Source organism: Ovis aries, chromosome 6, assembly GCF_016772045.2.
Source record: "Ovis aries strain OAR_USU_Benz2616 breed Rambouillet chromosome 6, ARS-UI_Ramb_v3.0, whole genome shotgun sequence".
NCBI classification, from domain to species: domain Eukaryota; kingdom Metazoa; phylum Chordata; class Mammalia; order Artiodactyla; family Bovidae; genus Ovis; species Ovis aries.
Window position 1 is genome coordinate 32031833 of NC_056059.1, and position 24852 is coordinate 32056684.

The 24852-nt window shown below is 36.0% G+C and overlaps 1 protein-coding gene across 1 annotated transcript in view; it reads right to left on the reverse strand.

Annotated features, from left to right (window-relative positions):
- The window catches only part of GRID2 (glutamate ionotropic receptor delta type subunit 2), a 1640866-nt gene that overhangs the window by 604134 nt on the left and 1011880 nt on the right, over positions 1 to 24852 (reverse strand). The window contains exons 5-6 of the mRNA XM_004009703.6: positions 9878 to 9931; positions 2139 to 2312 (exon numbers count right to left, since the gene is read on the reverse strand). Coding sequence (XP_004009752.1) covers positions 2139 to 2312; positions 9878 to 9931 — 228 coding nt within the window. The remainder of the gene's footprint in view (positions 1 to 2138; positions 2313 to 9877; positions 9932 to 24852) is intronic.

Consider the following 24852-nt stretch of genomic DNA (forward strand, 5'->3'; position numbering starts at 1 on the left):
ATTCTCCAAGCCAGGCTTCAGCAATACATGAACCGTGAACTTCCTGATGTTCAAGCTGGTTTTAGAATAGGCAGAGGAACCAGAGATCAAATTGCCAACATCCGCTGGATCATGGAAAAGGCAAGAGAGTTCCAGAAAAACATCTATTTCTGCTTTATTGACTATGCCAAAGCCTTTGACTGTGTGGATTACAATTAACTGTGGAAAATTCTGAAAGAGATGGGAATACCAGACCACCTAACTTGCCTCTTGAGAAATCTGTATGCAGGTCAGGAAGCAACAGTTAGAACTGGACATGGAACAACAGACTAGTTCCAAATAGGAAAAGGAGTACATCAAGGCTGTACATTGTCAGTCTGCTTATTTAACTTCTATGTAGAGTACATCATGAGAAACGCTGGACTGGAAGAAATACAAGCTTGGAATCAAGATGGCCGGGAGAAATATCAATAACCTTAGATATGCAGATGGCACCACTCTTATGGCAGAAAGTGAAGAGGAACTGAAAAGCCTCTTGATGAAAGTGAAAGAGCAGGGTGAAAAAGTTGGCTTAAAGCTCAACATTCAGAAAATGAAAATCATGGCATCTGGTCCCATCACTTCATGGGAAATAGACGGGGAAACAGTGGAAACAGTGTCAGACTTTATTTTTGGGGGCTCCAAAACCACTGCAGATGTGACTGCAGCCATGAAACTAAAAGACGCTTACTCCTTGGAAGAAAAGTTATGACCAACCTAGACAGCATATTCAAAAGCAGAGACATTACTTTGCCAACAAAGGTCCATCTAGTCAAGGGTATGGTTTTTCCAGTGGTCATGTATGGATGCGAGAGTTGGACTGTGAAGAAGGCAGAGCGCTGAAGAATTGATGTTTTTGAACTGTGGTGTTGGAGAAGACTCTTGAGAGTCCCTTGGACTGCAAGGAGATCCAACCAGTCCATTCTAAAGGAGATCAGCCCTGGGATTTCTTTGGAAGGAATAATGCTAAAGCTGAAACTCCAGTACTTTGGCCACCTCATGCAAAAAGTTGACTCACTGGAAAAGACTCTGATGCTGGGAGGGATTGGGGGCAGGAGGAGAAGGGGATAACAGAGGATGAGATGGCTGGATGGCATCACTGACTCAATGGACATGAGTCTGAGTAAACTCTGGGAGTTGGTGACGGACAGAGAGGCCTGGCGTGCTGCGATTCATCGGGTCGCAAAGAGTCGGACACGACTGTGTGACTGAACTGAACTGAACTGAATAAACTAGCTATATACTATAGTGATACACTTGGAACTGTATTATAATGAGTTGTTTTACAGAAAAGGTGCTGCTCTGGTAGGGTATTTGAAGTAGCATATCTCTTTGATTTCTCTATTTATGTTTCTTGCGTCGTTACAGGTCTTCCTATGCCCTATTCTTGTTGATGTGCCTGTCTTTGTCAAACCTCCTTCAAACTGACATATTGAGATGGCCAGTGCAAAGTGAAATAACACAAAAAATTCTGATAGGAGTTTCCTTAAGAAAAAGTAATAGGATCCAGATGAGTATTAAAAGGGCATTCTTATGTGTAAGCTACAGGGAATTTATGTTATTTTATTTTATTCATTTTGCTGCTCAGAGATTGTATTCATTTACTTTCAAATTTTTTGTTGTATTCTGAATAGCAAAGGTTTTAGCTATCTCCCATCTGAGTTGGATATAATTTTATATAACACTTCTGCATTTTCAGATTTCTAAATATTTTTCTGATGAAGTCTTTCCAACCAGAAATTAATCTTTAAAAAGGAATAAGCTTCTATATCCTTGTTATGCCAAAAAAGGCAAACAAATTTATTAGCTTAATAATTTGGAGTTTGGCATTAAGGAGTATCAATCATGAATTCTACCATGAGAAATGCTATTGAACTACTTGCTGAAAAGAGAATAACCTTCACTGATTATATTTTTATCAAATAGATATTTTGCTACAATGAAATTTAGAACAATCAAAGAAAGATTCTTAGCACTCTTCCCAAGTAGACTTATGAAATTGCTGGACCAAAAATGGAAACATGTAGAATTCTGAATGCAATGCCACCAGAAAATCTCTCTCTACAACTGACCAAAAAAAAAACAATCCTTAAAGAAATATCTGGGTGCTTAGAATATACCTCCATATTCTGAGCAAATGGATCCTTTGGATCACACAATGTTGAAGATATTCGATGGTTGCCACGGAAACATCGCTGACTTATATTCTGGGGGACTGGAAATGTCTGTCGAATGATGGTTAACCTTCCAATTGACCTTCTTACAAGTTCCTGTACATCCACATCATTTATTTCCTATAAGATAAGAAATGGAAGAATTAGAAATGTTATAGTACATAACAGAACACAAAACTATTAATGAGTTGTTATCAGGAAATGCTAAGAGATTCTGTTACTGTAAAACATTTGCTTAATGCTTAGCCCACATCCAAGTGAAAACAACACTACACGTTCATTAAAATAATCAACTCATTTTTAGTTGCTGTCTGTGCTTTAAATTATATGCATTTATGTATATAATTAATGAATGCCTAAATAATTTCAAATGAAGTGATGGACTTGAATACTTTTTCTTCATAATAAGTTTATAATATGTTGAATACGTCAGAAAACTATGTGTTATCTAAACATTGGAAAAGGTCACAAAGTAAGCTGCTATTACACTTAATTATTCATTAATGGATTTCAAGGTACTTTGACGACCTAGGAAGATAGTTGTAAGAGTTTTGTATATATATAAGCAATGAAAAGGGGGTTCTTAAATAAGACAGCAGCGAGAGAAAGAGGAGGCATCATTTTTTAAGACTTTTCCCAATTATTTCTTAGAACTATTGGTGTTAACTCATGGACTTGTTTTGATAAGGAATAGATAAAATGCTCATTAACTGCTGAACTGATATATTAGTATATAATTGTGTTCTTAACATAAAGAAGAAAAAGTCTGTTGATTAATACAAAATAAACTCCAGTGATGTTTATCCAAATTACTACTAGTTTGCATATAAGCCTTTGAGAACGCAAAGAAAATCATTTTCTTCTTCCTTTTCCCAGTCACCATCCAACTCTAGACTTAAACTTTAAGATTTGACTCAACTATGGATGTGAAAATAAAAAAAATAAAATAATATTTTTAACATATCTGTTCTAATTGGAATTAGAATAGATGTGATCAAATAAATTTTAGTTTTAATGCAGCCTTACTTAGTAGTTTACTTAGCCTTTACAAAGGTAGTTTGTAATTCATTATATCCATCTGAAATCTTTTAAACCGATGAAGTCTTTGTAATTAACATATTATTGTTTTCAATAGATTCTTACAGCAACAGAAATAAAATATTTGACATAGGATACACATTGGATGAAGTGAGTATTTCTCAGGTTTGTTTCAAAGAATTATTACAGAATAATGAAAGAGAAAAAGATGATTTACAAGTGTAAATTTTCTTTGTCATAGAACATATTAGCTTTAAAATCCATCCTTTATTTATGATCTTTATGAAATAAAGATTTTTCTGAAAATAAAATAACACCTACTATCAGCCATATCTAGTATAAATATACTGGATTTCCAGTCAATTAATGTACCATAAAGATGATTTTTCTCAGTTTAAAATGCCATTTTTTTCCTTTAGTGTATATCATTCACTGATACCAAAATTTCTGTCTGGCAAAAGCAGGTCAGTTTTTAATTCTCTGCCATCTACTCATGAAGTAAAATTAAACAGTGTCTACAGTGTCTATCAACTTCATTTTAGGTCTCAACTTTAAACAGGAAATGTTTAAAATAAATTTTTATTGTCATTCAATGTTATTACATGTTTAAAAATTTTTAATATTATGTAGATAGGCATCTTGATTTTTAAAGAGCAGTGAAAAATTCTACCACTCTCTCATAATATTGACTAAACTGTGTTATATATGTGGTCTTTTTTCTTTAGCAATATAAGATTTATCAATATTTTGTCAAATACCACTATTTCTACGTTCTCCACCAGTGCTGAACTACAAATCAGCATATTAGAACAAAGACTTACATTTATTAAGATCCTACTATATTTTGGGAAAAATACTAAGTGCTTAACACATTATTTCATTTTCTGCTAAAAACTACATTCTGATTCAGATGTTGTTAATTCTCATTTACAAATAAAGAAGTAGGGAGATTCCAAGTTCTTCATCAACATACCCTTTACTCATAATGAGGTTTTATAAATGTCATCCAAAGACAGTATCTGAAGTAATCATGTAAGGAATCCATTTTCCTTACAGGAATTATTTAGATTAATATTCATGAGTGATAGGAATTAAAACAATAAAGATATATTATTCTAGAATTTAATAGCTTAATGATTCTATAAGGAATGGTAAAGTCATCTATCAGAAGCCCAAGTCTTTGAGAGGACTAGTTTTAAATCCACACAAAAGGATGGTTACCTTTTACAAGTTCTAAAAGCTGAAGTCCTCAGATGTCTAAATGACTAAACTATATCTGAGAAAATGTCAATTTGAATTGAATATATTTTGCCTATTATTATTTGAGGAAGGGAAAAGAAAGTAATTTTCTGGTAGGAAAGAATCTGCCATTCTGAATGAAGCTAACAGACAGTCTGTCTCAAAAAATTCACTTGCAGTTTTAGTTTGACACCTGATCTCAAAAATAGTTTGATAGTGATATGAAAACTTGATTAGGTAGCTATTTTACATTTAAAGAACTGCATTCCAGAAGATGCATTTCAAAACTGGTAAATAAAACGTTACGTAAACAGTGGAAGCCAAGTGAATATTTAATCTATTAAGAAATATTTTTAAAACAAAAATAAATTGTTCGGTAAACTGCTTTATTAAAATATGAAGCTGCGGCATAATCTATTGGAATCTATGCTGTTCAAATGTGCAGACTTTAAAAAATGTTAAAATAATTGATTTAAAAAATAATCATATGAAGAACTAGTTTACCACACACTCAACTGAGTCCCCTGTACTACCTAAATATGCTACTAAGTTATACAGACATTTCCTGAGTTTGAAGGAATTTAAAGAAAGTACATTAAAAATTATTTGTCTTTTTTGTATTATTTATTTTAGTGAGCATATTTATGAAATAATTAATATTGCAATAAAAACAAATATGTTTTAGTGTACTTAATTTTTCTCAAGTGTTCTTAAGAGCAAAGCATTCAGCTTTCTTTTTCTCCAAAAATTATTTACATGGATAATCAAAAATTATCAAGAGTCAAATCAATATACCCAAGAAAAAGATTCTTATTCACTTACTGTGATAGTTTAACATAGAGTGAACTCTGAATGGAGTCAAAGCCAAGGGAGGGGAAAGCTAAAATATCTGGTACGGCTATAACTCCACCAGAAGCAGCCAATTTCCAGAACAAATCTTTTAGGAGAATTGGATCACTCCTGAACCCTTGTAGGATATCAGCTTTAAGCTTAAGTTAATAGAATTCCAGGGAAGGAAAGACTCAAAGTCTATTAGATTGGATGCCAATCTATATTACATAAACTTTTTCAGAATAGGATCCCTTCCTCCTTTCCTATTCTTTTATCTCTTAATATCTAATGAAGTTCTTGGCTTAGAGTAGGTATTCATTAAATGTATTGTCAAATAAAAAATTGAATGAATGGCAAGATTTCAGCAAACCATCTTTGAAAGACAGATCCCTGAAATTTTAAGTAGAGACACTGGGGTGTTTTAATAACTTTATCTATTATAAATAAAGCAGATTTTAGTAACGATATTAAGCAGTGTGCTATGTAGTATAATTTGAAAAGATTATATTTATTGTTGTGTTGCTGGTATGTTTATGCTCTCTTAACAAAAAAGATCCTTTGATGCTTCCATAAAGTTTAACAGTAATGTGAAATTATTATACATATACCATGAAACATGGAACAAAACCAACTGCAGACTACAAGTGTGGAAAGAGGAACAGAACGTCAACTTTCTGCTTGACAGATTAGTAGAGAGCAGTTCAATTAATCACCAAACTAGAAAAATGAAAAATATTCATTACACATATTCAAATCTCAACCATAACCACAACTTCTTCACTGCAGAACTAAGCAGTGATTAGCAGAGAATAATGGCTTAAACTAAAAAACTAGTATTTAAATAAGTCAGGACACCAAGGGTCAGGTTTAGTATCATCAGGGAATAGAAGACTACATATAGCATTATGCTTCTTGCTGCTCTAAACAGTGTGTGTGTGTGTGTGTGTGTGTGTGTGTGTGTGTGTGTGTGTGTATACATTAAGTGGTATTGAAACACTAAGTGGTATTGACCTGCTCTGCCTAAAATTACATCTCTGCTCAAGGACTAGTAAGGAGGGCTGGGGGTAAAAAAGAGCTAAGGGTTTCAGTAACAAAGAGAAGTTACATTTATAACAATTTACAGTAGGAAACTAACGTGGATGAGAAAAGAACTGAGGTTTTCTACACTGTGTTCTGTACTTCTAATATGTATTTATGTATGTATATCTTCTTAACTGAATTTCTAACTTGTAAAACTTAAATAAAGTGCTAGGCCATCTGCTTCGGGACTCTGAAGGGATGAAAATACTTATCAGGAAAGGCTGTTCTCTGCTGGATCACCTGATTGCAGGGAAAAGATAAATACCATTTCCAACTACTAGCATATGATTGATTACACCATATGAACTAGCATAGCCTCTCATTATTATAGCGCACTGGATGCAAATGAAATAAATATACTGTTTTCAAGCTTTAGCATCAATTTGTATCATGATGCACAATGCCAACTTTGATTTATAGTTTCTCTTTGAGAAACTGTTGGTGCAATAAGATTAAGTAAATGTTTGCAACCCATTTTAAAATTAGCAACAAAATAGTAGCTACACAAACCAAACTAATCAGATTCACAATGTCCATGTTCAAACAAAATGGGCATTTGCAAGTTGCTGGACTTTGTTGCGGTTGTTGCTCCTTTCAGAGTTTATTATTTTCCTAGGAAACTTGAGGAATTCATGTTTCTCATTTTATGAAAATTAAGATAAAACTTGATTCATTTATTATAAACAGACCTATAAAACAAATAAAGGTAGTGAGACTCAAGTTTCCTGAGGCATATTTCAGAGAGAATGAGGTGGCTGGATGGAATCATGTAGAATTAAGTGGGTTGAGCACAGATACATATATGGATGGTATTTCTTAGGGATGAAAGTACAGAAAATATGCTTGATCTCTGATTTTTTTAAACTTAGTTTAGGGAAAAAATATAATAACCAATGTAAACAGTGTGGGCTGTGACCATGAGATTTTTCAAAGACTTAAGTGGTATTGACTTGCTCTGCCTAAAATTACATCTCTGCTCAAGGACCAGTAAGGAGGACTACGAGTAAAAAAGAGATAAAGGTTTCAGGAATAGTAAAAGTGAAGCTCAGTTATAACAATTTACAGTGGGAAACTAACATGTGAATGAAAAAATACCGAGGTTTTTTATACTGTGTTCTATACTTCTAATATATATTATTAGGTTGTTTTTTGTGTGGATTGTTTTTTTGTAAAATAGGGACTCAAATTATGAAACAATTGTTGAAAGACATCATTTGCCCTAATATTTTATGAAATAAAACTTAATGAGAAGTTTAACAGAATGAGTTACAATCTTTATGAAAGATATAGTAAAATATAAGCTATTGCTCTTTCCATAAATGAAATACATACTACTCAACTTCCTCTTTATAATATGAAAAAGCAATTTCTTCCATAGCACAAACTGACAAGCAAGCAGTAGACAGATGGTCATTGGTGCCATGGGAAGCTCCTTCTACCTGGGTTCACATTTTCAAGATACAAGGATAACATTAGAAGTTAAGTTGAATATCGGGAAAATGTTAATTCAGGGGTCCTTTCTGCAATCTTACCAAAGAATAGAAAAGAATGGGCATTTCCATTTATCAATTGTAAGTGTTAATTTGTTTGATTAATCCATCTCTCTAAAGAGGCAAGAAATCACTTTTCCCCCCTGGTCATCGATATTGACACAAACAAGTAAAAGAGCTCCAGTTTGTTTCATATCAAAATAGCTGTGTGGCCTAGTCCTCATCAGAAGCTGGGTGTGAAACAAAACCCAGAAATTAGGAGGATTCTCTATTTCAAAAAATAGTAATCCAGAAAATATTAAGCTAAAGACAAAAAGCAACAGAAAACTTATTGGCTCCTATAAGATTGAAATTTAGGAGCATAAGTTTCAAAAATGTAATCTATAAGGAAAATTAAAAAAAACAAAAACAAAAAAAAACAGGCAACAACAACCAAAACTTTAGACTGGAAAAGATTAAGTTTTAAATCTCATTATTACTGCTTAATAGTTGCATAATATTTGACAAATCATTCGATTTACTTGAACCTTAGATTCTTTGGGGAAAAAGGAGATAAAAATACCTAGGAAAGGTATTTCTAGGTATGTGGTTTGTTTGTTGTCTCCCTTTCCCTTAATCCATCCTGATGTTTAGTCATTCTAGATTGACTTAGAAGCTTCACTGAAAAGCAGATCTGACATACACACATTATCTGTGGGGATCTCTGAAGAACACATCTTAATGTGACATAAGAAATACACTGACAAATCATGTAGAATCAAAGTCTGGCAGGCAAAAAACAGGTTTGTAAAATGTTTCCAGTGCCTTTAAACTGAACAAACAAGAACCATCAAGAGAGCTAAAATTCAGCAATGAAGGGTGTTTAGGAGAAACAACTTGAAACTAAGAATCATTTTTATTTCTCTGTAAAAGGAAAGGCAAGACCCCATTTCCTCAATACTTTATAACACTATTTATTATTCAACAAAATAATATGTGAGTAAGTGATCTGTGAACTTTTAATGTACTCTGATCATTAATGCAATACCATTTACTGAGTGTCATTTGTCAGGCACCATGTTCAGAGCATTCAATAATATTTCACTTAATTTTCACTAAGAACTGGTAAAGTAAATGTTGTTATACATACAGTACAAACTAACAAATAACCCCTGAGGCATAGGATATTTTATTATATATCCATAGTAACACAGCTAGGAACCAATTTCAAAGTCAGGATTGAGCCTATCTTGCTGAATTCAAGACTAGAATTCTTGCCAAAAATGCTGCTTTGCTCCTGAGATAAAATGTATTATTCTATAATTCAACATTAGTATCATTTGATAAACAACACATTATTTTTTCCATAAGTAATAATAGATATACTGAACACTAGATCATTATCTCATTATTTGACTGATCTACTCATTTTCCTTTCCAACTCTGACAGGCAGGTGCTAATGGAACAACTTATTTCACATGCTCTCATGTTATAATACTGTATTTTTAATGTTATGCATTGTTTTTGCAAAAAAAAACTTTCACAAGAAATTTGACAAGTCGGTGGATTTTAAAACAGTTGTGTTTCTTTTTGAAAAGCAAAACAATCTGCTCTTATTTATTCATATTCATGTGAGGAACTATTTAATCCACTTGTAAGGGGGTGGGATATAAAAGTTCTAGAAACAACAGTAAAATATAAATGGAACACAGGCCCTCCACTGGGAGGGATTCACTTTGCTCACAAAGGAGAACTGTACTTTTTATAAAAATGATCTCCGATGTAAGCAGTGTGTGCCAACGGAAAAGGCTAAAAGATACTCAGTGGGGAAGACGTTCCGTATTTATTTTATTCATACAAAGCCCTTTATAATTTGCAAAAACTCCTTATTCTATTTAATGGCATCCTTTCAGTGAGCTGAAAGTTTACTCTGTGTTCTGTTTCCTGTTAGAAGTTTAAGGCTATAGCTGTGACTATACATATGACAACAGGACTCAGAATTGACAGTAAAGTTTAGTTAGATTTACCTCATTTATAATGATCCAGTGACAGTCAAAAGCAACCAAATTAGTCTCCACAACCTGGAACAGAAAACAAACCAGCCATCAGTCAGCATTAATTGTGAAAAACAAAGCAAACTAAAAAGATATATTAGACAAATGACAAAAATATATCACATGTCGGAAAGGTCCTTTCCAACTAAAAAGTCAATGGAAGTGGAAAACCGTCACAGAAAAACATGGTAGAAGCGTTTGTGTTCATCTTGGAAGTGCAGTGTAGACTCGCTAAGTTTGAAAATAAAGTTAATTAAAAGCCTAGAAAAAAAAAGGCTTCAAATGAAAAAAGAATACAAACAATACCATTTTTGTGATTTAACTGAGTACAATTTGCATTGAATTTCCTAATCCAAATAAAGCTTTGGTGACCTTGGATCATCTACCTAATAAATATCTAAGGATATTAGATATCTTAGATATCTAAATACCTAATACCTAATATATCCTTCCATTATCTGGCTCTAACTTAACATTCTTATCCATTACTTCCCTGTGTATAAGTTTTGTCATTGTCTTGACAAAGTAAAATGTCCATGTTCTAAAAAGTTTTGAGTATGTGTATTGAGGAGATCCAATTGTAAAATTACCTTAATGAAAAGACTATAAAAGTGATGGAAATTATATTAGCACAAGTTATAGTTGGTTAATTTCAGTAGTTTTGCTAATAATATGAGCAGAAAGAAAACTTACGTAAAAGAAAAAGTAAACTATGTATAGGTAGCAACCTTGACTGAATAGCTTTAAATAGATTCTAAATTATCCTTGGCTTAGGCCAAAAAAGTAACCCTATTGCAGTGCATTTCCATTCTATCCAACTTTATCATGAATATCCTAAGACATGTTCTTATGATTCATGCCATGGAACATATAGATAAAAGTTAGGTTAGATTGTTTTATAAAAGATTGCTGTGCTACTTTCAGCAGTAACACCAAAAGATCAGGTTTTAAGTGAAGATGCTTTCTAATAACTAGCAAGGAATTGCTATAAAGTATGAATTACTTGGAGATCAGTCCTGGGTGTTCATCGGAAGGGCTGATGCTGAAGCTGAAACTCCAAGAATTTGGCCACCTCATGCTCACTGGAAAAGACCCTGATGCTGGGAAAGATTGCGGGCAGGAGGAGAAGGGGATGACAGAGGACGAGATGGCTGGGTGGCATCACTGACTCGATGGACATGAGTTTGAGTGAACTGTGGGAGTTGGTGATGGACAGGGAGGCCTGGCATGCTGCGATTCATGGGGTCGCAAAGAGTCAGACACAACTGAGCGACTGAACTGAACCAAACTGAACTGATGAATTACTTTTGGAGAGGAAAATGGCAATCCACTCCAGTATTCTTGCCTGGATAATCCCATGGACAGAGAAGCCTGGTGGGCTACAGTCCAGGGGGTCGCAGGGAGTCTGACACAACTGAGTGACTAACACATACACGGTGCATAAATTACTTTCGGGGGTTAGTCTTTGTCCTACTGAAATATCCACTGAATCACGAGAAACACAATTGGAATTACATTTATGTGAGTCAATACTTTCTCAATTACATAATTATTTGGAGAATATTTTTTAAATTTTGGTATAAATTTTATACTATTTCCAAATATATCATCACATAGATTCCTATGACCTTACTAAGGTGACTTGATAATAAATATCTTATCATAGAAGTGAGGACATGTGATCTATTTTGAAGCTATACTATTATTATTGCTTTTGAAATACATACATGTTCAACTTTAGGTGAAACAATGTAGAAAGTATGACCAATGGCAGTTCTCAATTTTAGCTTAAGAAGTCATTTTATACCAGTAATGGCATCCATTGTTTCTAATTTAATCATTATTTTACTTTAATCATCTTAAATAAACTATCACCAGTAACTTATTAGCAATAAAAAGTGTTATACAAAAAAAGTGTATCTATTTATATTAAGTATATATTTATATATATTATGTTGATATGTATACATGACCTACTATTATATCTATACCAGTGTGTAATATATGCATATATTAATATATATATATCCAGAGAAATAAATTTTACACTAGAGTTAAAAGAAAAGGTAAAAAGGAGTGATAATAATATTGTTTATCCCAATCAAATGGAGCTAAGGTGAACACTCTTAGGAAAAACAAATTTACACATAAATTCTCAGTTAATTTTGTAGATAACAAATATCAAACAACTATTATAAATACTAAATCAATACATCTATCTGATAATTTAACTTTTTATTCATATTAATCACTTTCCATTTGATATATTTTAGACTAAGTAATGTATCAAACTAACTGCATTACCAGCTTGAAAGACTGAATTAGTAATACATCTGGACAAAGGATTAAGAAGATATGTAAGACGTTCTAGAATATTTTAAGTCTTCATATTTATTTACACTTATACTAGGGGCTTTCCCAGTGGCTTAGTGGTAAAGAGTCTGTCTGTAATGCAGGAGACTTGCAGGAGACACAGGTTTGATTCCTGGGTCAGGAAGATCCCCTGGAGTAGGAAATGGCAACTGACTGCATTATATTCGTGCCTGGAAAATCCCATAGACAGAGGAACCTGGCCGGCTACAGGATCACGAGGTTGCAAAAGAGTCAGACACGACTGAGCAACTAAACAACAACATACCAGAACTCGGATCAGAGAAATTGTTTCTTTTTCTTATCTTCCTTACTTAAGTAGCACATTTCCTATTTCAGCAGTAAACATATTTTACGCCAATAAAAAGGATTAAGCAATTTGATAGAAATATTTATTCCTTTTTATTTTTCTAGTGGGAACCTATTTTATACCTAATTCTATCACTTTCATAGTTGTTTGGTTTCATTCTGTGGACTTGTACAAACATCTAGCAAGTTAGTACAACCTAACTATACTATTTACTCCCAAATTTCAATTTTTGTTGATGGTTATGAAATAATAAAGGTCCTACAAATAATGTATACTGTATTACCATATAATAATAAGCACTCCCCAAAAGATCACGTGATGCTTGGGCTATGAAAGACAATGGCAGTAAGAAAAGATTAACCAATGGTTTAACTAGTAGGTTTGGTTACAATATAACAGGAATAAAGGAAGAAGGGGTTTTTCTGGGTTATCTGTTTCTCTCCCTTCTTGTCCCATGCTTCTCGTGTAACACTACACAGGTATACATTAATAACATAGAGGGAGCCAGGTTCATATTCATATAGAGTTGCTTCCACATCAACATAGAGTAACACAGTTATAACAAATGAGACTATCCTACTTCCCAAGCAGCTTAGCTTACTTTAAGAACATTGAACAAAAAAGGGGGAAAAAAATCAAGTCCTGTCAGGAAGACAAGCGATGAGTAAGGACAGGCCATCTGTCACTGGCAGGAACTTTAGAACTTCTGAATCTTTGGAAAAGCCTGACAATTTATCACCATGTCTTCCATCATCCATTCTCAGATCTTTAGATGTGCTAAATATAAGAAAATCCAAAGCAAAGAAACTGCCGGAGCATATATCTCACTGGTAATAAATGTGGAACTATTCCTATGAGCACAGAGGACAATTTAATTGACTCAACAATAACAGCAGCATGCTGTTTTTCACTCATCCTTGCAGCTTAACTAAATTAAGCTCACTCCCTTTGCAGGATATACTACATAATCCACATTTGTGCGAAGGGTTCCCGTGCTCTGTGCATCTGCAGCAGCAAACATATCAGGTGTTTGCTTGCTACTACTGCCCATTCACTTTCACTTTTCACTTTCACGCATTGGAGAAGGAAATGACAACCCACTCCAGTATTCTTGCCTGGAGAATCCCAGGGATGGGGGAGCGTGGTGGGCTGCTGTCTATGGGGTTGCACAGAGTTAGACATGACTGAAGCGACTTAGCAGCAGCAGCACTGCCCATTCCAAATTGTCAAGTGGAATCCTCGAGTGATAGTCTACCTTGGGAAAGGCACTCACAGTTATTTGGAGAAAGTGGCCAAAGAAATACTGAAAAGTTACTCCTATCCTGGCTCCTCATCTACTACGATACTAGAGCTTATATCTGCATTTCTCGAACTGTATTCTGTGGGACACTATTTTCCCTAAAATTTGTTAGCTTTCTGTAGCCAAACCCGATTTACAAATGTTGAGTTAAGCCAAGTTAAAGAGATGTATTACTGCATTAATCCTCAAAGCTTTCAACAGGTTAATATCAATATTGAAATATAACTAACATAAAAGTCATATTAATGTGCAATATTGTTTCATACATTATTATTTTGAGCATATGGCTTCAGACTTAAGAGCATGAGCTCTGAAGTCAGAGATTTTTCTCTATTATCTTACAGTGTGACTTTGAACATATGACCAATTCTGTGGCCTCAGTTTCCTTCTTTGTCATGAGGGTTAATGACAGGACCCACAACGAAACTACCACCAAGAGTCATGACAAAGGTTAAATGCAGTAATAGAACACACTAAAAACTCTCAGTGAACACCAACACCTCATACTTTAATAAATGTGCTTTATGGATCTCCGAGGTACTTGGAACTTAGCATATTCCAAAAGATTTTGATCATGGAAACCATTTTTCCCCACTGCAAATCTCATGGGATTAGTACTTTTGGGGAGATATAGACTGGAACCTATGCTAATTTAGTCACACATCTTTAAGAGTTCTAAAATTATACTGAAGCACCACGAGAAAATTCATAATTTCAAAAGCATGGCCTTATAATAATCCTAGAGAGAGTTTTCCAATTAATAAAGGAAATTTTTTTCACAAAACAAAAACTTATACAAAAAGTTGAATCAATATATTTTATGTAAAACCCAAATGTATATGTAATAGTTCTAACAAAAGAATAATATTTGTTCTTGTTTTCATTTTTTTATTAAATCTTTTAAATTTTTATCCATTTCTAGTTAAAATAAAACTAAATCAACACTATTTCTTTTGCAATAAAATATAGAAGATATGCATCAAGTATAAAATTTATAGTACATAATGGATTATTAGCAAGGAATTCATGGATTTACAGTACAAACTCAATATCCAATTGTCTGAGTGTCATATATGGGTCAATTGTAGTAGTAATACAATAGAGTTCTGCTATAAAACACAATACAATTAAATACTGTAATTTTCTGAAATACAGGGTCATAATACAAAACCTCCGACTTCAAGTACATTAAACATGCACATGACCTTACTTTGTTTTTGTTTTTAGCTTATTTGGTCTTCTTCTCACTAGAAGAAGTGAGTTCAGTTCAGTTCAGTCCCTCAGTCATGTCCAACTCTTTGTGACCCTGTGGACTTCAACACATCAGGTCTCCCTGTCCATCACCAACTTCCGGACTTTACTCAAACTCATGTCCATTGAGTCAGTGATGGCATCCAACCACCTCATCTTCAGTCAGCCCCTTCTCCCACCTTCAATCTTTCCCAGCATCAGGGGCTTTTCTTTTAAAAAAAAATTTTATTTTTGCTTTATTTTACTTTACAATACTGTATTGGTTTTGCCATACACTGACATGAATCCACCATGGGTGTACATGAGTTCCCAAACATGAACCCCCCTCCCACCTCCCACCCCATAACATCTCTCTGGATCATCCCCGTACATCAGCCCCAAGCATCCTGTATCCTGTATCGAACATAGACTGGCAATTCGTTTCTTACATGATAGTATACATGTTTCAATGCCATTCTCCCAAATCATTCCACCCTCTCCCTCTCCCTCTGAGTCCAAAAGTCCGCTATACACATCTGTGTCTCTTTTGCTGTCTTGCATACAGGGTCATCATTGCCATCTTTCTAAATTCCATATATATGTGTTAGTATACTGTATGGTGTTTTTCTTTCTTGCTTACTTCACTCTGTATAATCGGCTCCAGTTTCATCCATCTCATCAGAACTGATTCAAATGTATTCTTTTTAACGGCTGAGTAATACTCCATTGTGTATATGTACCACAGCTTTCTTATCCATTCATCTGCTGATGGACATCTAGGTTGTTTCCATGTCCTGGCTATTATAAACAGTGCTGTGATGAACACTGAGGTACATGTGTCTCTTTCAATTCTGGTTTCCTCGGTGTGTATGCCCAGCAGTGGGATAGCTGGGTCATAAGGTAGTTCTATTTGCAATTTTTTAAGGAATCTCCACACTGTTCTCCATAGTGGCTATACTAGTTTGCATTCCCACCAACAGTGTAGGAGGGTTCCCTTTTCTCCACACCCTCTCCAGCATTTATTGCCTGCAGACCTTTGGATCGCAGACATTCTGACTGGTGTGAAGTGGTACCTCATTGTCGTCTTGGATTTGCATTTCTCTAATAATGAGTGATATTGAGCATCTTTTCATGTGTTTGTTAGCCATCCATTTGTCTTCTTTGGAGAAATGTCTATTTAGTTCTTTGGCCCATTTTTTGATTGGGTCGTTTATTTTTCCAGACTTGAGCTGCATAAGTTGCTTGCATATTTTTGAGATTAGTTGTTTGTCAGTTGCTTCATTTGCTATCATTTTCTCCCATTCAGAAGGCTGTCTTTTCACCTTATATGAGTCAGTTCTTTGCATCAGGTGGCCAAAGTACTGGAGTTTCAGCTTTAGCATCAGCCCTTCCAATGAATATTCAGGACTGATTTCCTTTAGGATGGACTAGTTGGATCTCTTTGCTTTCCGAGGGACTCTCAAGAGTCTTCTCCAACACCACAATTCAAAGCATCAATTCATCGGCGCTCAGCTTTCTTTATAGTCCAACTCTCACTTCCATACATGACTACTGGAAAAAAACATAGCTTTCTCTACATGGACCTTTATTGCTAAATAATGTTTCTGCTTTTTAATAAGCTGTTTAGGTTGGTCATAACTTTTTTTCCAAGGAGCAAGCGGCTTTTAATTTCCTGGCTGCAGTCACAGTCTGCAGTGATTTTGGAGCCCCCACAAATAAAGTCTGTTACTGTTTCCACTGTTTCCCCATCTATTTGCCGTGAAGTGATGGGACCAGATGCCATGATCTTAGTTTTCTGAATGTTGAGCTTCAAGCAACTTTTTCACTGTCCTCTTTCACTTTTATCAGGCAACTCTTTAGTTCTCCTCTTTCTGCCATAAGGGTGGTGTCATCCTTATGACACCTATCTCATATGCTAGCAAGGAATGCTCAAAATTCTCCAGATCAGTCTTCAACAGTATGCGAACCACTGGATTTAAAAAAGGCAGAGGAACCAGGGATCAATTGCCATGATCTTAGTTTCCTGAGGTTAAGTTTTCTAAGGTTCGTTTTTCTAAGGTTATTCTAAGTTTTTTTCTAAGGCTTTTCTAATTTTTTCTTAGTTCTCTAAGGTTAAGAAAACTAAGTTTTCTTAGCATATCTGAGGTTATTGATATTTCTCCTGGCAATCTTTATTCCAGCTTGTGCTTCATCTAGTCAAGCATTTCTCATGATGTACTCTGAATATAAGTTAAATAAGCAGGGTGACAATATATAGCCTGGGAGTACTCTTTTCTCATGGAACCAGTCTGTTGTTCCATGTCCAGCCCTAACTGTTGCTTTTTGACCTGCATACAGATTTCTCAGGAGGCAGGTCAGGTGGCCTGGTAATCCCATCTCTTTAAGAATTTTCCACAGTTTGTTGTCATCCACACAGTCAAGGTTTTTTTGGTGTGGTAAATAAAGCAGAAGTAGATGTTTTTCTGGAAGTCTCTTGCTTTTTCAATGATCCAGTGGATGTTGGCAATTTGATCTCAGGTTCCTCTGCCTTTTCTAAATCCAGTGGTTCACATACTGTTGAAGAATGGCAGGAGAATTTTAGCATCCCTTTGCTAGCATATGAGAAGAGTGCAACTGTGTGGTAGTTTGAGCATTTTTGGCATTGCCTTTCTTTGGGATTGGAATGAAAACTGACATTCTCTAGTCCTGTGGCCACTGCTGAGTATTCCAAGTTTGCTGGCATAGTGAGTGTAGCACTTTCACAGCATTATCTTTTAGGATTTGAAAAAGTCAACTAGAATTCCATCGCCTCTGTTAGCTTTGTTCAGGGTGATGCATCCTAAGGTGCAGTTGACTTCTCATTCCAGAATGTCTGGCTCTAGGTGAGTGATCACACCATCATGATTATCTTGGTTATGAAGATCTATTTTGTATAGTTCTTCTGTGTATTCTTGCCACCTCTTCTTAATCTTCTGCTTATATTAGGTCCATACCATTTCTGTCCTTTATCAAGCCCATCTTTGCATGAAATATTCCCTTGGTATCTCTAATTTTCTTGAAGAGATCTCTAGTCTTTCCCATTCCATTTTTCTTTGCATTGATCACTGAGGAAGGCTTTCTTTTCTCTCCCTGCTATTCTTTGGAACTCTGCATTCAAATGGGTATATCTTTCCTTTTCTTCTTTTCCTTTCACTTCTCTTCATTTCATAGCTGTTTGTAAGGCCTCCTCAGTCAACCATTTTGCCTTTTTTGCATTTTTTTCTTAGGGAATATCTTGATCACCGTTTCCTGTACAATGACATGAACCTCCATCCATAGTTGTTCAGGCACTCTATCACTTCTAATCCCTTTAATCTATTTGTCACTTCCACTGGATAATCGTAAAGGATTTGATTTAGGTCATACCTAAATGGTCTAGTGGTTTTCCCTACTTTCTTCAATTTAAGTCTGAATTTGGCAATAAGAAGTTCATTATCTGAGCCACAGTCAGCTTCTAGTCTTGTTTTTGCTGACTCTATAGAGCTTTTCCATCTTTGGCTACAAAGAATATAATCAATTTGATTTCAGTATTGACCATGTAGTTATGTCCATGCATAGAGTTCAACTGTGGAGTTCATGTAGAAAGATGAACTCCCCGGGTCGTTAGGTGCCCTATATGCTACTGGAGAAGAGTGGAGAAATAACTCCAGAAAGAATGAAGAGATGGAGCCAAAGCAAAAACACCACCCAGTTGTGGATGTGACTGGTGATGGAAGTAAAGTCCAATGGTGTAAACAGCAATATTGCATAGGAACCTGGAATGTTAGGTCCATCTATTAACGCAAATTGGAAGTGGTCAAACAGGAGATGGCAAGTGTGAACATCAACAATTTAGGAATCAGCAAACTAAAATGGACTTGAATGGGTGAATTTAACTCAGATGACCATTATATCAACTACTGTGGGCAAGAATCCCTTAGAGGAAATGGAGTAGCCATCATAGTGAACAGGTGAGTTCAAAATGCAGTTCTTGGATGCAGTTTCAAAAATGACAGAATGATTTCTGTTCATTTCCAAGGCAAACCATTCACTATTACAGTAACCAAGCCTATGCCCTGACCAATAACTCTCAAGAAGCTGAAGGAGAATGGTTCTATGAAGACCTACAAGACCTTTTAGAACTAACACCCAAAAAAGATGTATTTTTCATTATATGGGCCTGGAATGGAAAAGTAGGAAGTCAAGAAATACCTGGAGTAATGGGCAAATTTGGCCTTGCAGTACAGAATGAAGCAGGGCAAAGGCTAATAGAGTTTTGACATTGTACAGGAGACAGGGATCAAGACCATCCCCAAGGAAAAGAAATGCAAAAACGCAAAATGGTTGTCTGAGGAGGCCTTACAAATAGCTGTGAAAAGAAGAGACATGAAAAGCAAAGGAGAAAAGGAAAGATATTCCCATTTGAATGCAGAGTTCCAAAGAATAGCAAGGAGAGATAAGAAAGCCCTCCTCAATGATGAATGCAAAGAAATGAGGAAAACAACAGAATGGAAAAGACTAGAGATCTCTTCAAGAAAATTAGAGATACCAAGGGAACATTTCATGCAAAGATGGGCTCGATAAAGGACAGAAATGGTCTGGACCTAACAGAAGCAGAAGACATTAAGAAGAGGTGGCAAGAATACACAGAAGAACTGTACAAAAAAGATCTTCATGACCAAGATAATCACGATGGTGTGATCACTCACCTAGAGCCAGACATCCTGGAATGTGAAATCAAGTGGGCCTTAGAAAACATCACTACAAACAAAGCTATTGGAGGTGATGGAATACTGGTTGAGCTATTTCAAATCTTGAAAGATGATGCTGTGAAAGTGCTGAACTCAATATGCCAGCAAATTTGGAAAGCTCAGCAGTGGTCACAGGACTGCAAAAGCTCAGTTTTCATTCTAATCCCAAAGAAAGGCAATGCCAAAGAATGCTCAAACTACTGTACAATTGCACGCATCTCACACACTAGTAAAGTAATGCTCAAAATTCTCCAAGCCAGGCTTCAGCAATATGTGAAGCATGAACTTCCAGATGTTCAGGCTGGTTTTAGAAAAGGCAGAGGAACCAGAGATCAAAGTGCCAACATCCACTGGATCATCAAAAAAGCAAGAGAGTTCCAGAAAAACATTTATTTCTGCTTTAGTGACTATGCCAAAGCCTTTGACTGTGTGGATCACAATAAACTGTGGACAATTCTGAAAGAGATGGGAATACCAGACCACCTGACCAGCCTCTTGAGAAACCTGTACGCAGGCCAGGAAGCAACAGTTAGAACTGGACATGGAACAACAGACTGGTTCCAAATAGGGAAAGGAGCACGTCAAGGCTGTATATTGTCACCCTGCTTATTTAACTTCTATGCAGAGTACATCATGAGAAACGCTGGGCTGGAAGAAGCACAAGCTGGAATCAAGACTGCTGGGAGAAATATCAATAACCTCAGATATGTAGATGACACCACCCTTATGGCAGAAAGTGAAGAGAAACTAAAAAGCCTCTTGATGAAAGTGAAAGAGGAGAGTGAAAAAGTTGGCTTAAAGTTCAACATTCAGAAAACGAAGATCATGGCATCTGGTCTCATCACTTCATGGGAAATAGATGGGGAAGCAGTGGAAACAGTGTCAGACTTTATTTTGCTGGGCTCCAAAATCACTGCGGATGGTGATTGCAGTCATGAAATTAAAAGACAGTTACTCCTTGGAAGAAAAGTTATGATCAACCAACCTAGATAGCATATTCAAAAGCAGAGACATTACTTTGCCAACAAAGGTCCATCTATCAAGGCTATGGTTTTTCCAGTCATCATGTATAGATGTGAGAGTTGGACTGTGAAGAAAGCCAAGTGCCGAAGAATTGATTGTTTTGAACTGTGGTGTTGGAGAAGACTCTTGAGAGTCCCTTGGACTGCAAGGAGATCCAATCAATCTATCCTAAAGGAGACCAGTCCTGGGTGTTCAGTGGAAGGACTGATGCTGAGGCTGAAACTCCAATACTTTGGCCACCTCATGTGAAGAGTTGACTCATTGGAATAGACACTGATGCTGGGAGGAATTGGGGGCAGGAGGAGAAGGGGACGGCAGAGGATGAGATGGCTGGATGGCATCACTGACTCGATGGACGTGAATCTGAGTGAACTCCGGGAGTTGGTGATGGACAGGGAGTTCTGGTGTGCTGTGATACGTGGGGTTGGAAGGAATAGGATGTGACTGAGCGACTGAACTGAACTGAACTGAAGAGAATGCACTGGTCATAGCAAACATCGTCTTTCAACAATACAAGAGAAGACTCTACACATGGACATCACCAGATGGTTAATACCAAAATCAGAAGAACTGAAGCCACTGGGGTATCATTTGTGTGGTTTCCATTTCTAAATCCCAAGTATGTCCAGCAGATGGCATTAGTAATGTCTTGCACTGATAGTGGGCAGCAAGAGAATATTCTGAAAAGACTGCCTTGTTTGCATTTCCCCTGGAGCTCAGCATGGGTCCCCAACTCTCTTGTGTTCTTATCCAAGCAGCCACTATCTGCCATCCCACTCTGTGCCTTTTGCTTTAGAATCTCCGCTCTGATCTTCCAGCTGGAAGACCACAAATATACTTTCATCCAAATCCTCTTGTCATTACTGCCAAAGTTATTTCATAAACGGATATGCTAGAATTATTGTTCCTGCTGTGCAGTTGGGTCTTCCCACATCCCCTGGGAGATGGAAATATGCCACCGCTGAGATTTGGCCAACATTATGCTACCTGCTATGCTTCTTAATGTGGAAAGATGGGTGCTAAAAAAAGAAACTAGGGAATCTGTGTTCCTCATATGGCATTGACCACTTTCCTGTGTCCTATATTACTCAGCAGTGATTAAAAGTGAATTCAAGATTTTAATACCTCGCCTGATGAGGAGATAAATAAATATTTGACAATTATTTCTAGTGAAGGGGACCACCATGCTACTGTGTTTGTTTCTGGTTGCATTGGTGCTTTTTTCAGATGTCAGCCGTAGTGATAAAACATACATCATTTCAAAACAACTAGGAAAAGCAGTGTTTGCTGAAAGATCACTCATCCTTTGCCTTGTCCCTTTTTTTTAATCATATTCTAATATGTTAACTTTTATCACAAGAAATGAATTACATTAAAAATATTTATTTTATTTTATTTATTTTTAAAAGTTAAATGACCCTTTGCAGAGTATATTAATTCTTACGTATAACTGGCTAAAAAAATAAATATTAAGTTTTTACTTGGATTTGATCAGAAGCTTAAAATGATGATTTGGGCACACATTTGCACTTAATTGCTGGCCTTTGTGAAATAAGGCTTTCTTGGTATCTTAAAGCAAATAAAGAAAAAATCTTACAGAGAAATCTACTGATCACATCAAAAGGCAACATACAGGCCCTTCACAATTGTGAACTTTCATGCCTTTGCTCTGTTCCTTTTGATCTCTTCTCTATCCTCTCCCCCTCACAAAGCATTTCTCAGAATTCAAAGACTGAAACAAACGTCAAATCTTTCCCACTCCTACCATCCTAACCTCAGGCAGTATTGCTCCCCCTCTTGCACGCTCTAACACCGTGCCTTTACTCCAGCCTTGATTACACAGTGTGTAGTTCTGTAACTGGCTGTGAGGGCATCTTGTGTTTTATATCCTCCATACTCCCTGTGCTTCAGCTCAGCTGGCTTTCTTGCTGGTCCTCAGTAGAGTCAATCTTTGCCCTTGCTTGACCTCCTGGATTGTTCTTTCACTCAAGACATGCACTTGGTCCCTCCTTCCCTTCATCTAGCTTTCTGTCTTAATGTCAGTCCAGCAGGCATGCCTTTCATGATAACCCCCCTATGCACGATCCCCCACAAGACACACACACATATACACACACTTATTTACCGTCTCTTTCTGTGCATAAAAATATAAGCTTCAAAAAAGAGAGAATTTCATTTTCATCACTGGTCTGTACCTTTAGAATAATCACTGACAGATCATAGGGTTTCAATAAAACTTTTTGCCAGGCACAAGCCAGATTTTCACTACATGCTGTTTGTGAATAAAAGAACATTATATAGCCCTAACTCATGTGTATACATCTGTGGGTCCCTACTGCACCTAGGACTAAACCATTTGATAAACTTGTAATAAGAGGAAGTCATTAGATGAAAATTGAGTTTCAGAAAATTAAATAATCAGAAACTGACTCAATTCATATTTTATCTACTGCAGAGACCTTTACTATTTTCATGGTAATGAGGTATAGGAATACCATATTTCAAATGTCAAAAATCAAATACCTCAGAATCTGGAGACTATGTGGTATTAGAAAAAGAACACAAAATTTGAATAATTAGATATGAGTTGAAATGCTTGGTCTTTTTATTGACAGTCAGATATGTTACTTATCCTGAGTTGTAGTTTCCAGATTATCTGAAATACAGTATTTTTAAAGGTGTATAGTGAGGATTAAATAGGTTAGTGTAATGTTTATTGAATGCCATTTATAGCATATCAATAATAATAATAATAATAAAAGCTGACACTTGAGTGCTTACTATTTGCCAGGGACTTAGCGATTTTATAAATTATCCAATGCTCACAATATCCTTATGATGTGAGCATTACAAGTATGTCCACCTTACATATGAAGAAATTGAAGTAAATCAATCAAATCATGAAGCCAGGGTGAAAGCCAGAGTTAATAACTAGTAAATATCTTTTTGCTGTAATATTTTCATAGCCCTCTTTCTCCAGGTTTCAGCAACTAATGCTTTCTTCAAAGTTAAGTTAAACAGAATATTTCAGAATATTGTATGGCACACACTGGAGTTTTATAGATTTGAACTCTGTTGAACTTATTATTGAATCTACGAATCACTTTTGAGAAAGAGAGAATGGTCCATAGTAGAACTTGAGAAATGCAGATGATTTTACCCACGACTCTACACCATGGTGATTTTTCTTAAAGTGGTATACAAAAATCTGCTTTTCTTTTAGTGTGTCTTACTCCCCATATTCCATATTCTCTTCAGAATGGGAGCAACTTGCTATACTTGCTAACTGATAATATGTGTGTGTGTGTGTGTGTGTGTGTGTGTATTTGTGCATACACTCAGTTGTGTCTGCCTCTTTGTGACTCCATGGACTGTAGTCCGCCAGGCTCCTCTGCCCAAGGGATTTTCCAGCAAGAAAATTGGAGTGGGTTGCCATTTTCTACTCCAGGGATATACCTGTGTGTGCATGTGTGTATGTGTGTGTGTGCATGTGTGTGTACATAGTCTGATTGTTTTACGTCACAGGCCAAAGTGACAAGAGCTTCTAGAAGAGAAATGGACAACGATTCTTGGGTATTGTTGCAATAAGGTGTTAGAGTCCAGTTTCTGTGGTTAGTTAATCAGCTTTTTATTGTTCTTGAATAACCTGGTCATATTCTGGGTTTTCAGTAGCACATCATTGATGAAAGCCACTGTGGAAGCTGACTGTTACTTCTTAAAAGGCATCCCTAGTTTGGTATTTCTGGTATCTCTGGGCTCTTTCAGTATTTCACAGGGACTCTGATTTCTCATTTCAAGGCTTCAGTCACCATCTGCAGTGATTTTGGAGCCCCCCCAAATAAAATCTCTCACTGCCATGAAATTAAAAGATGCTTGCTCCTTGGAAGAAAAGCTATGACCAATCTAGACAGCATATTAAAAAGTGGAAACATTACTTTGCCCACAAAGGTCCATCTAGTCACAGCTA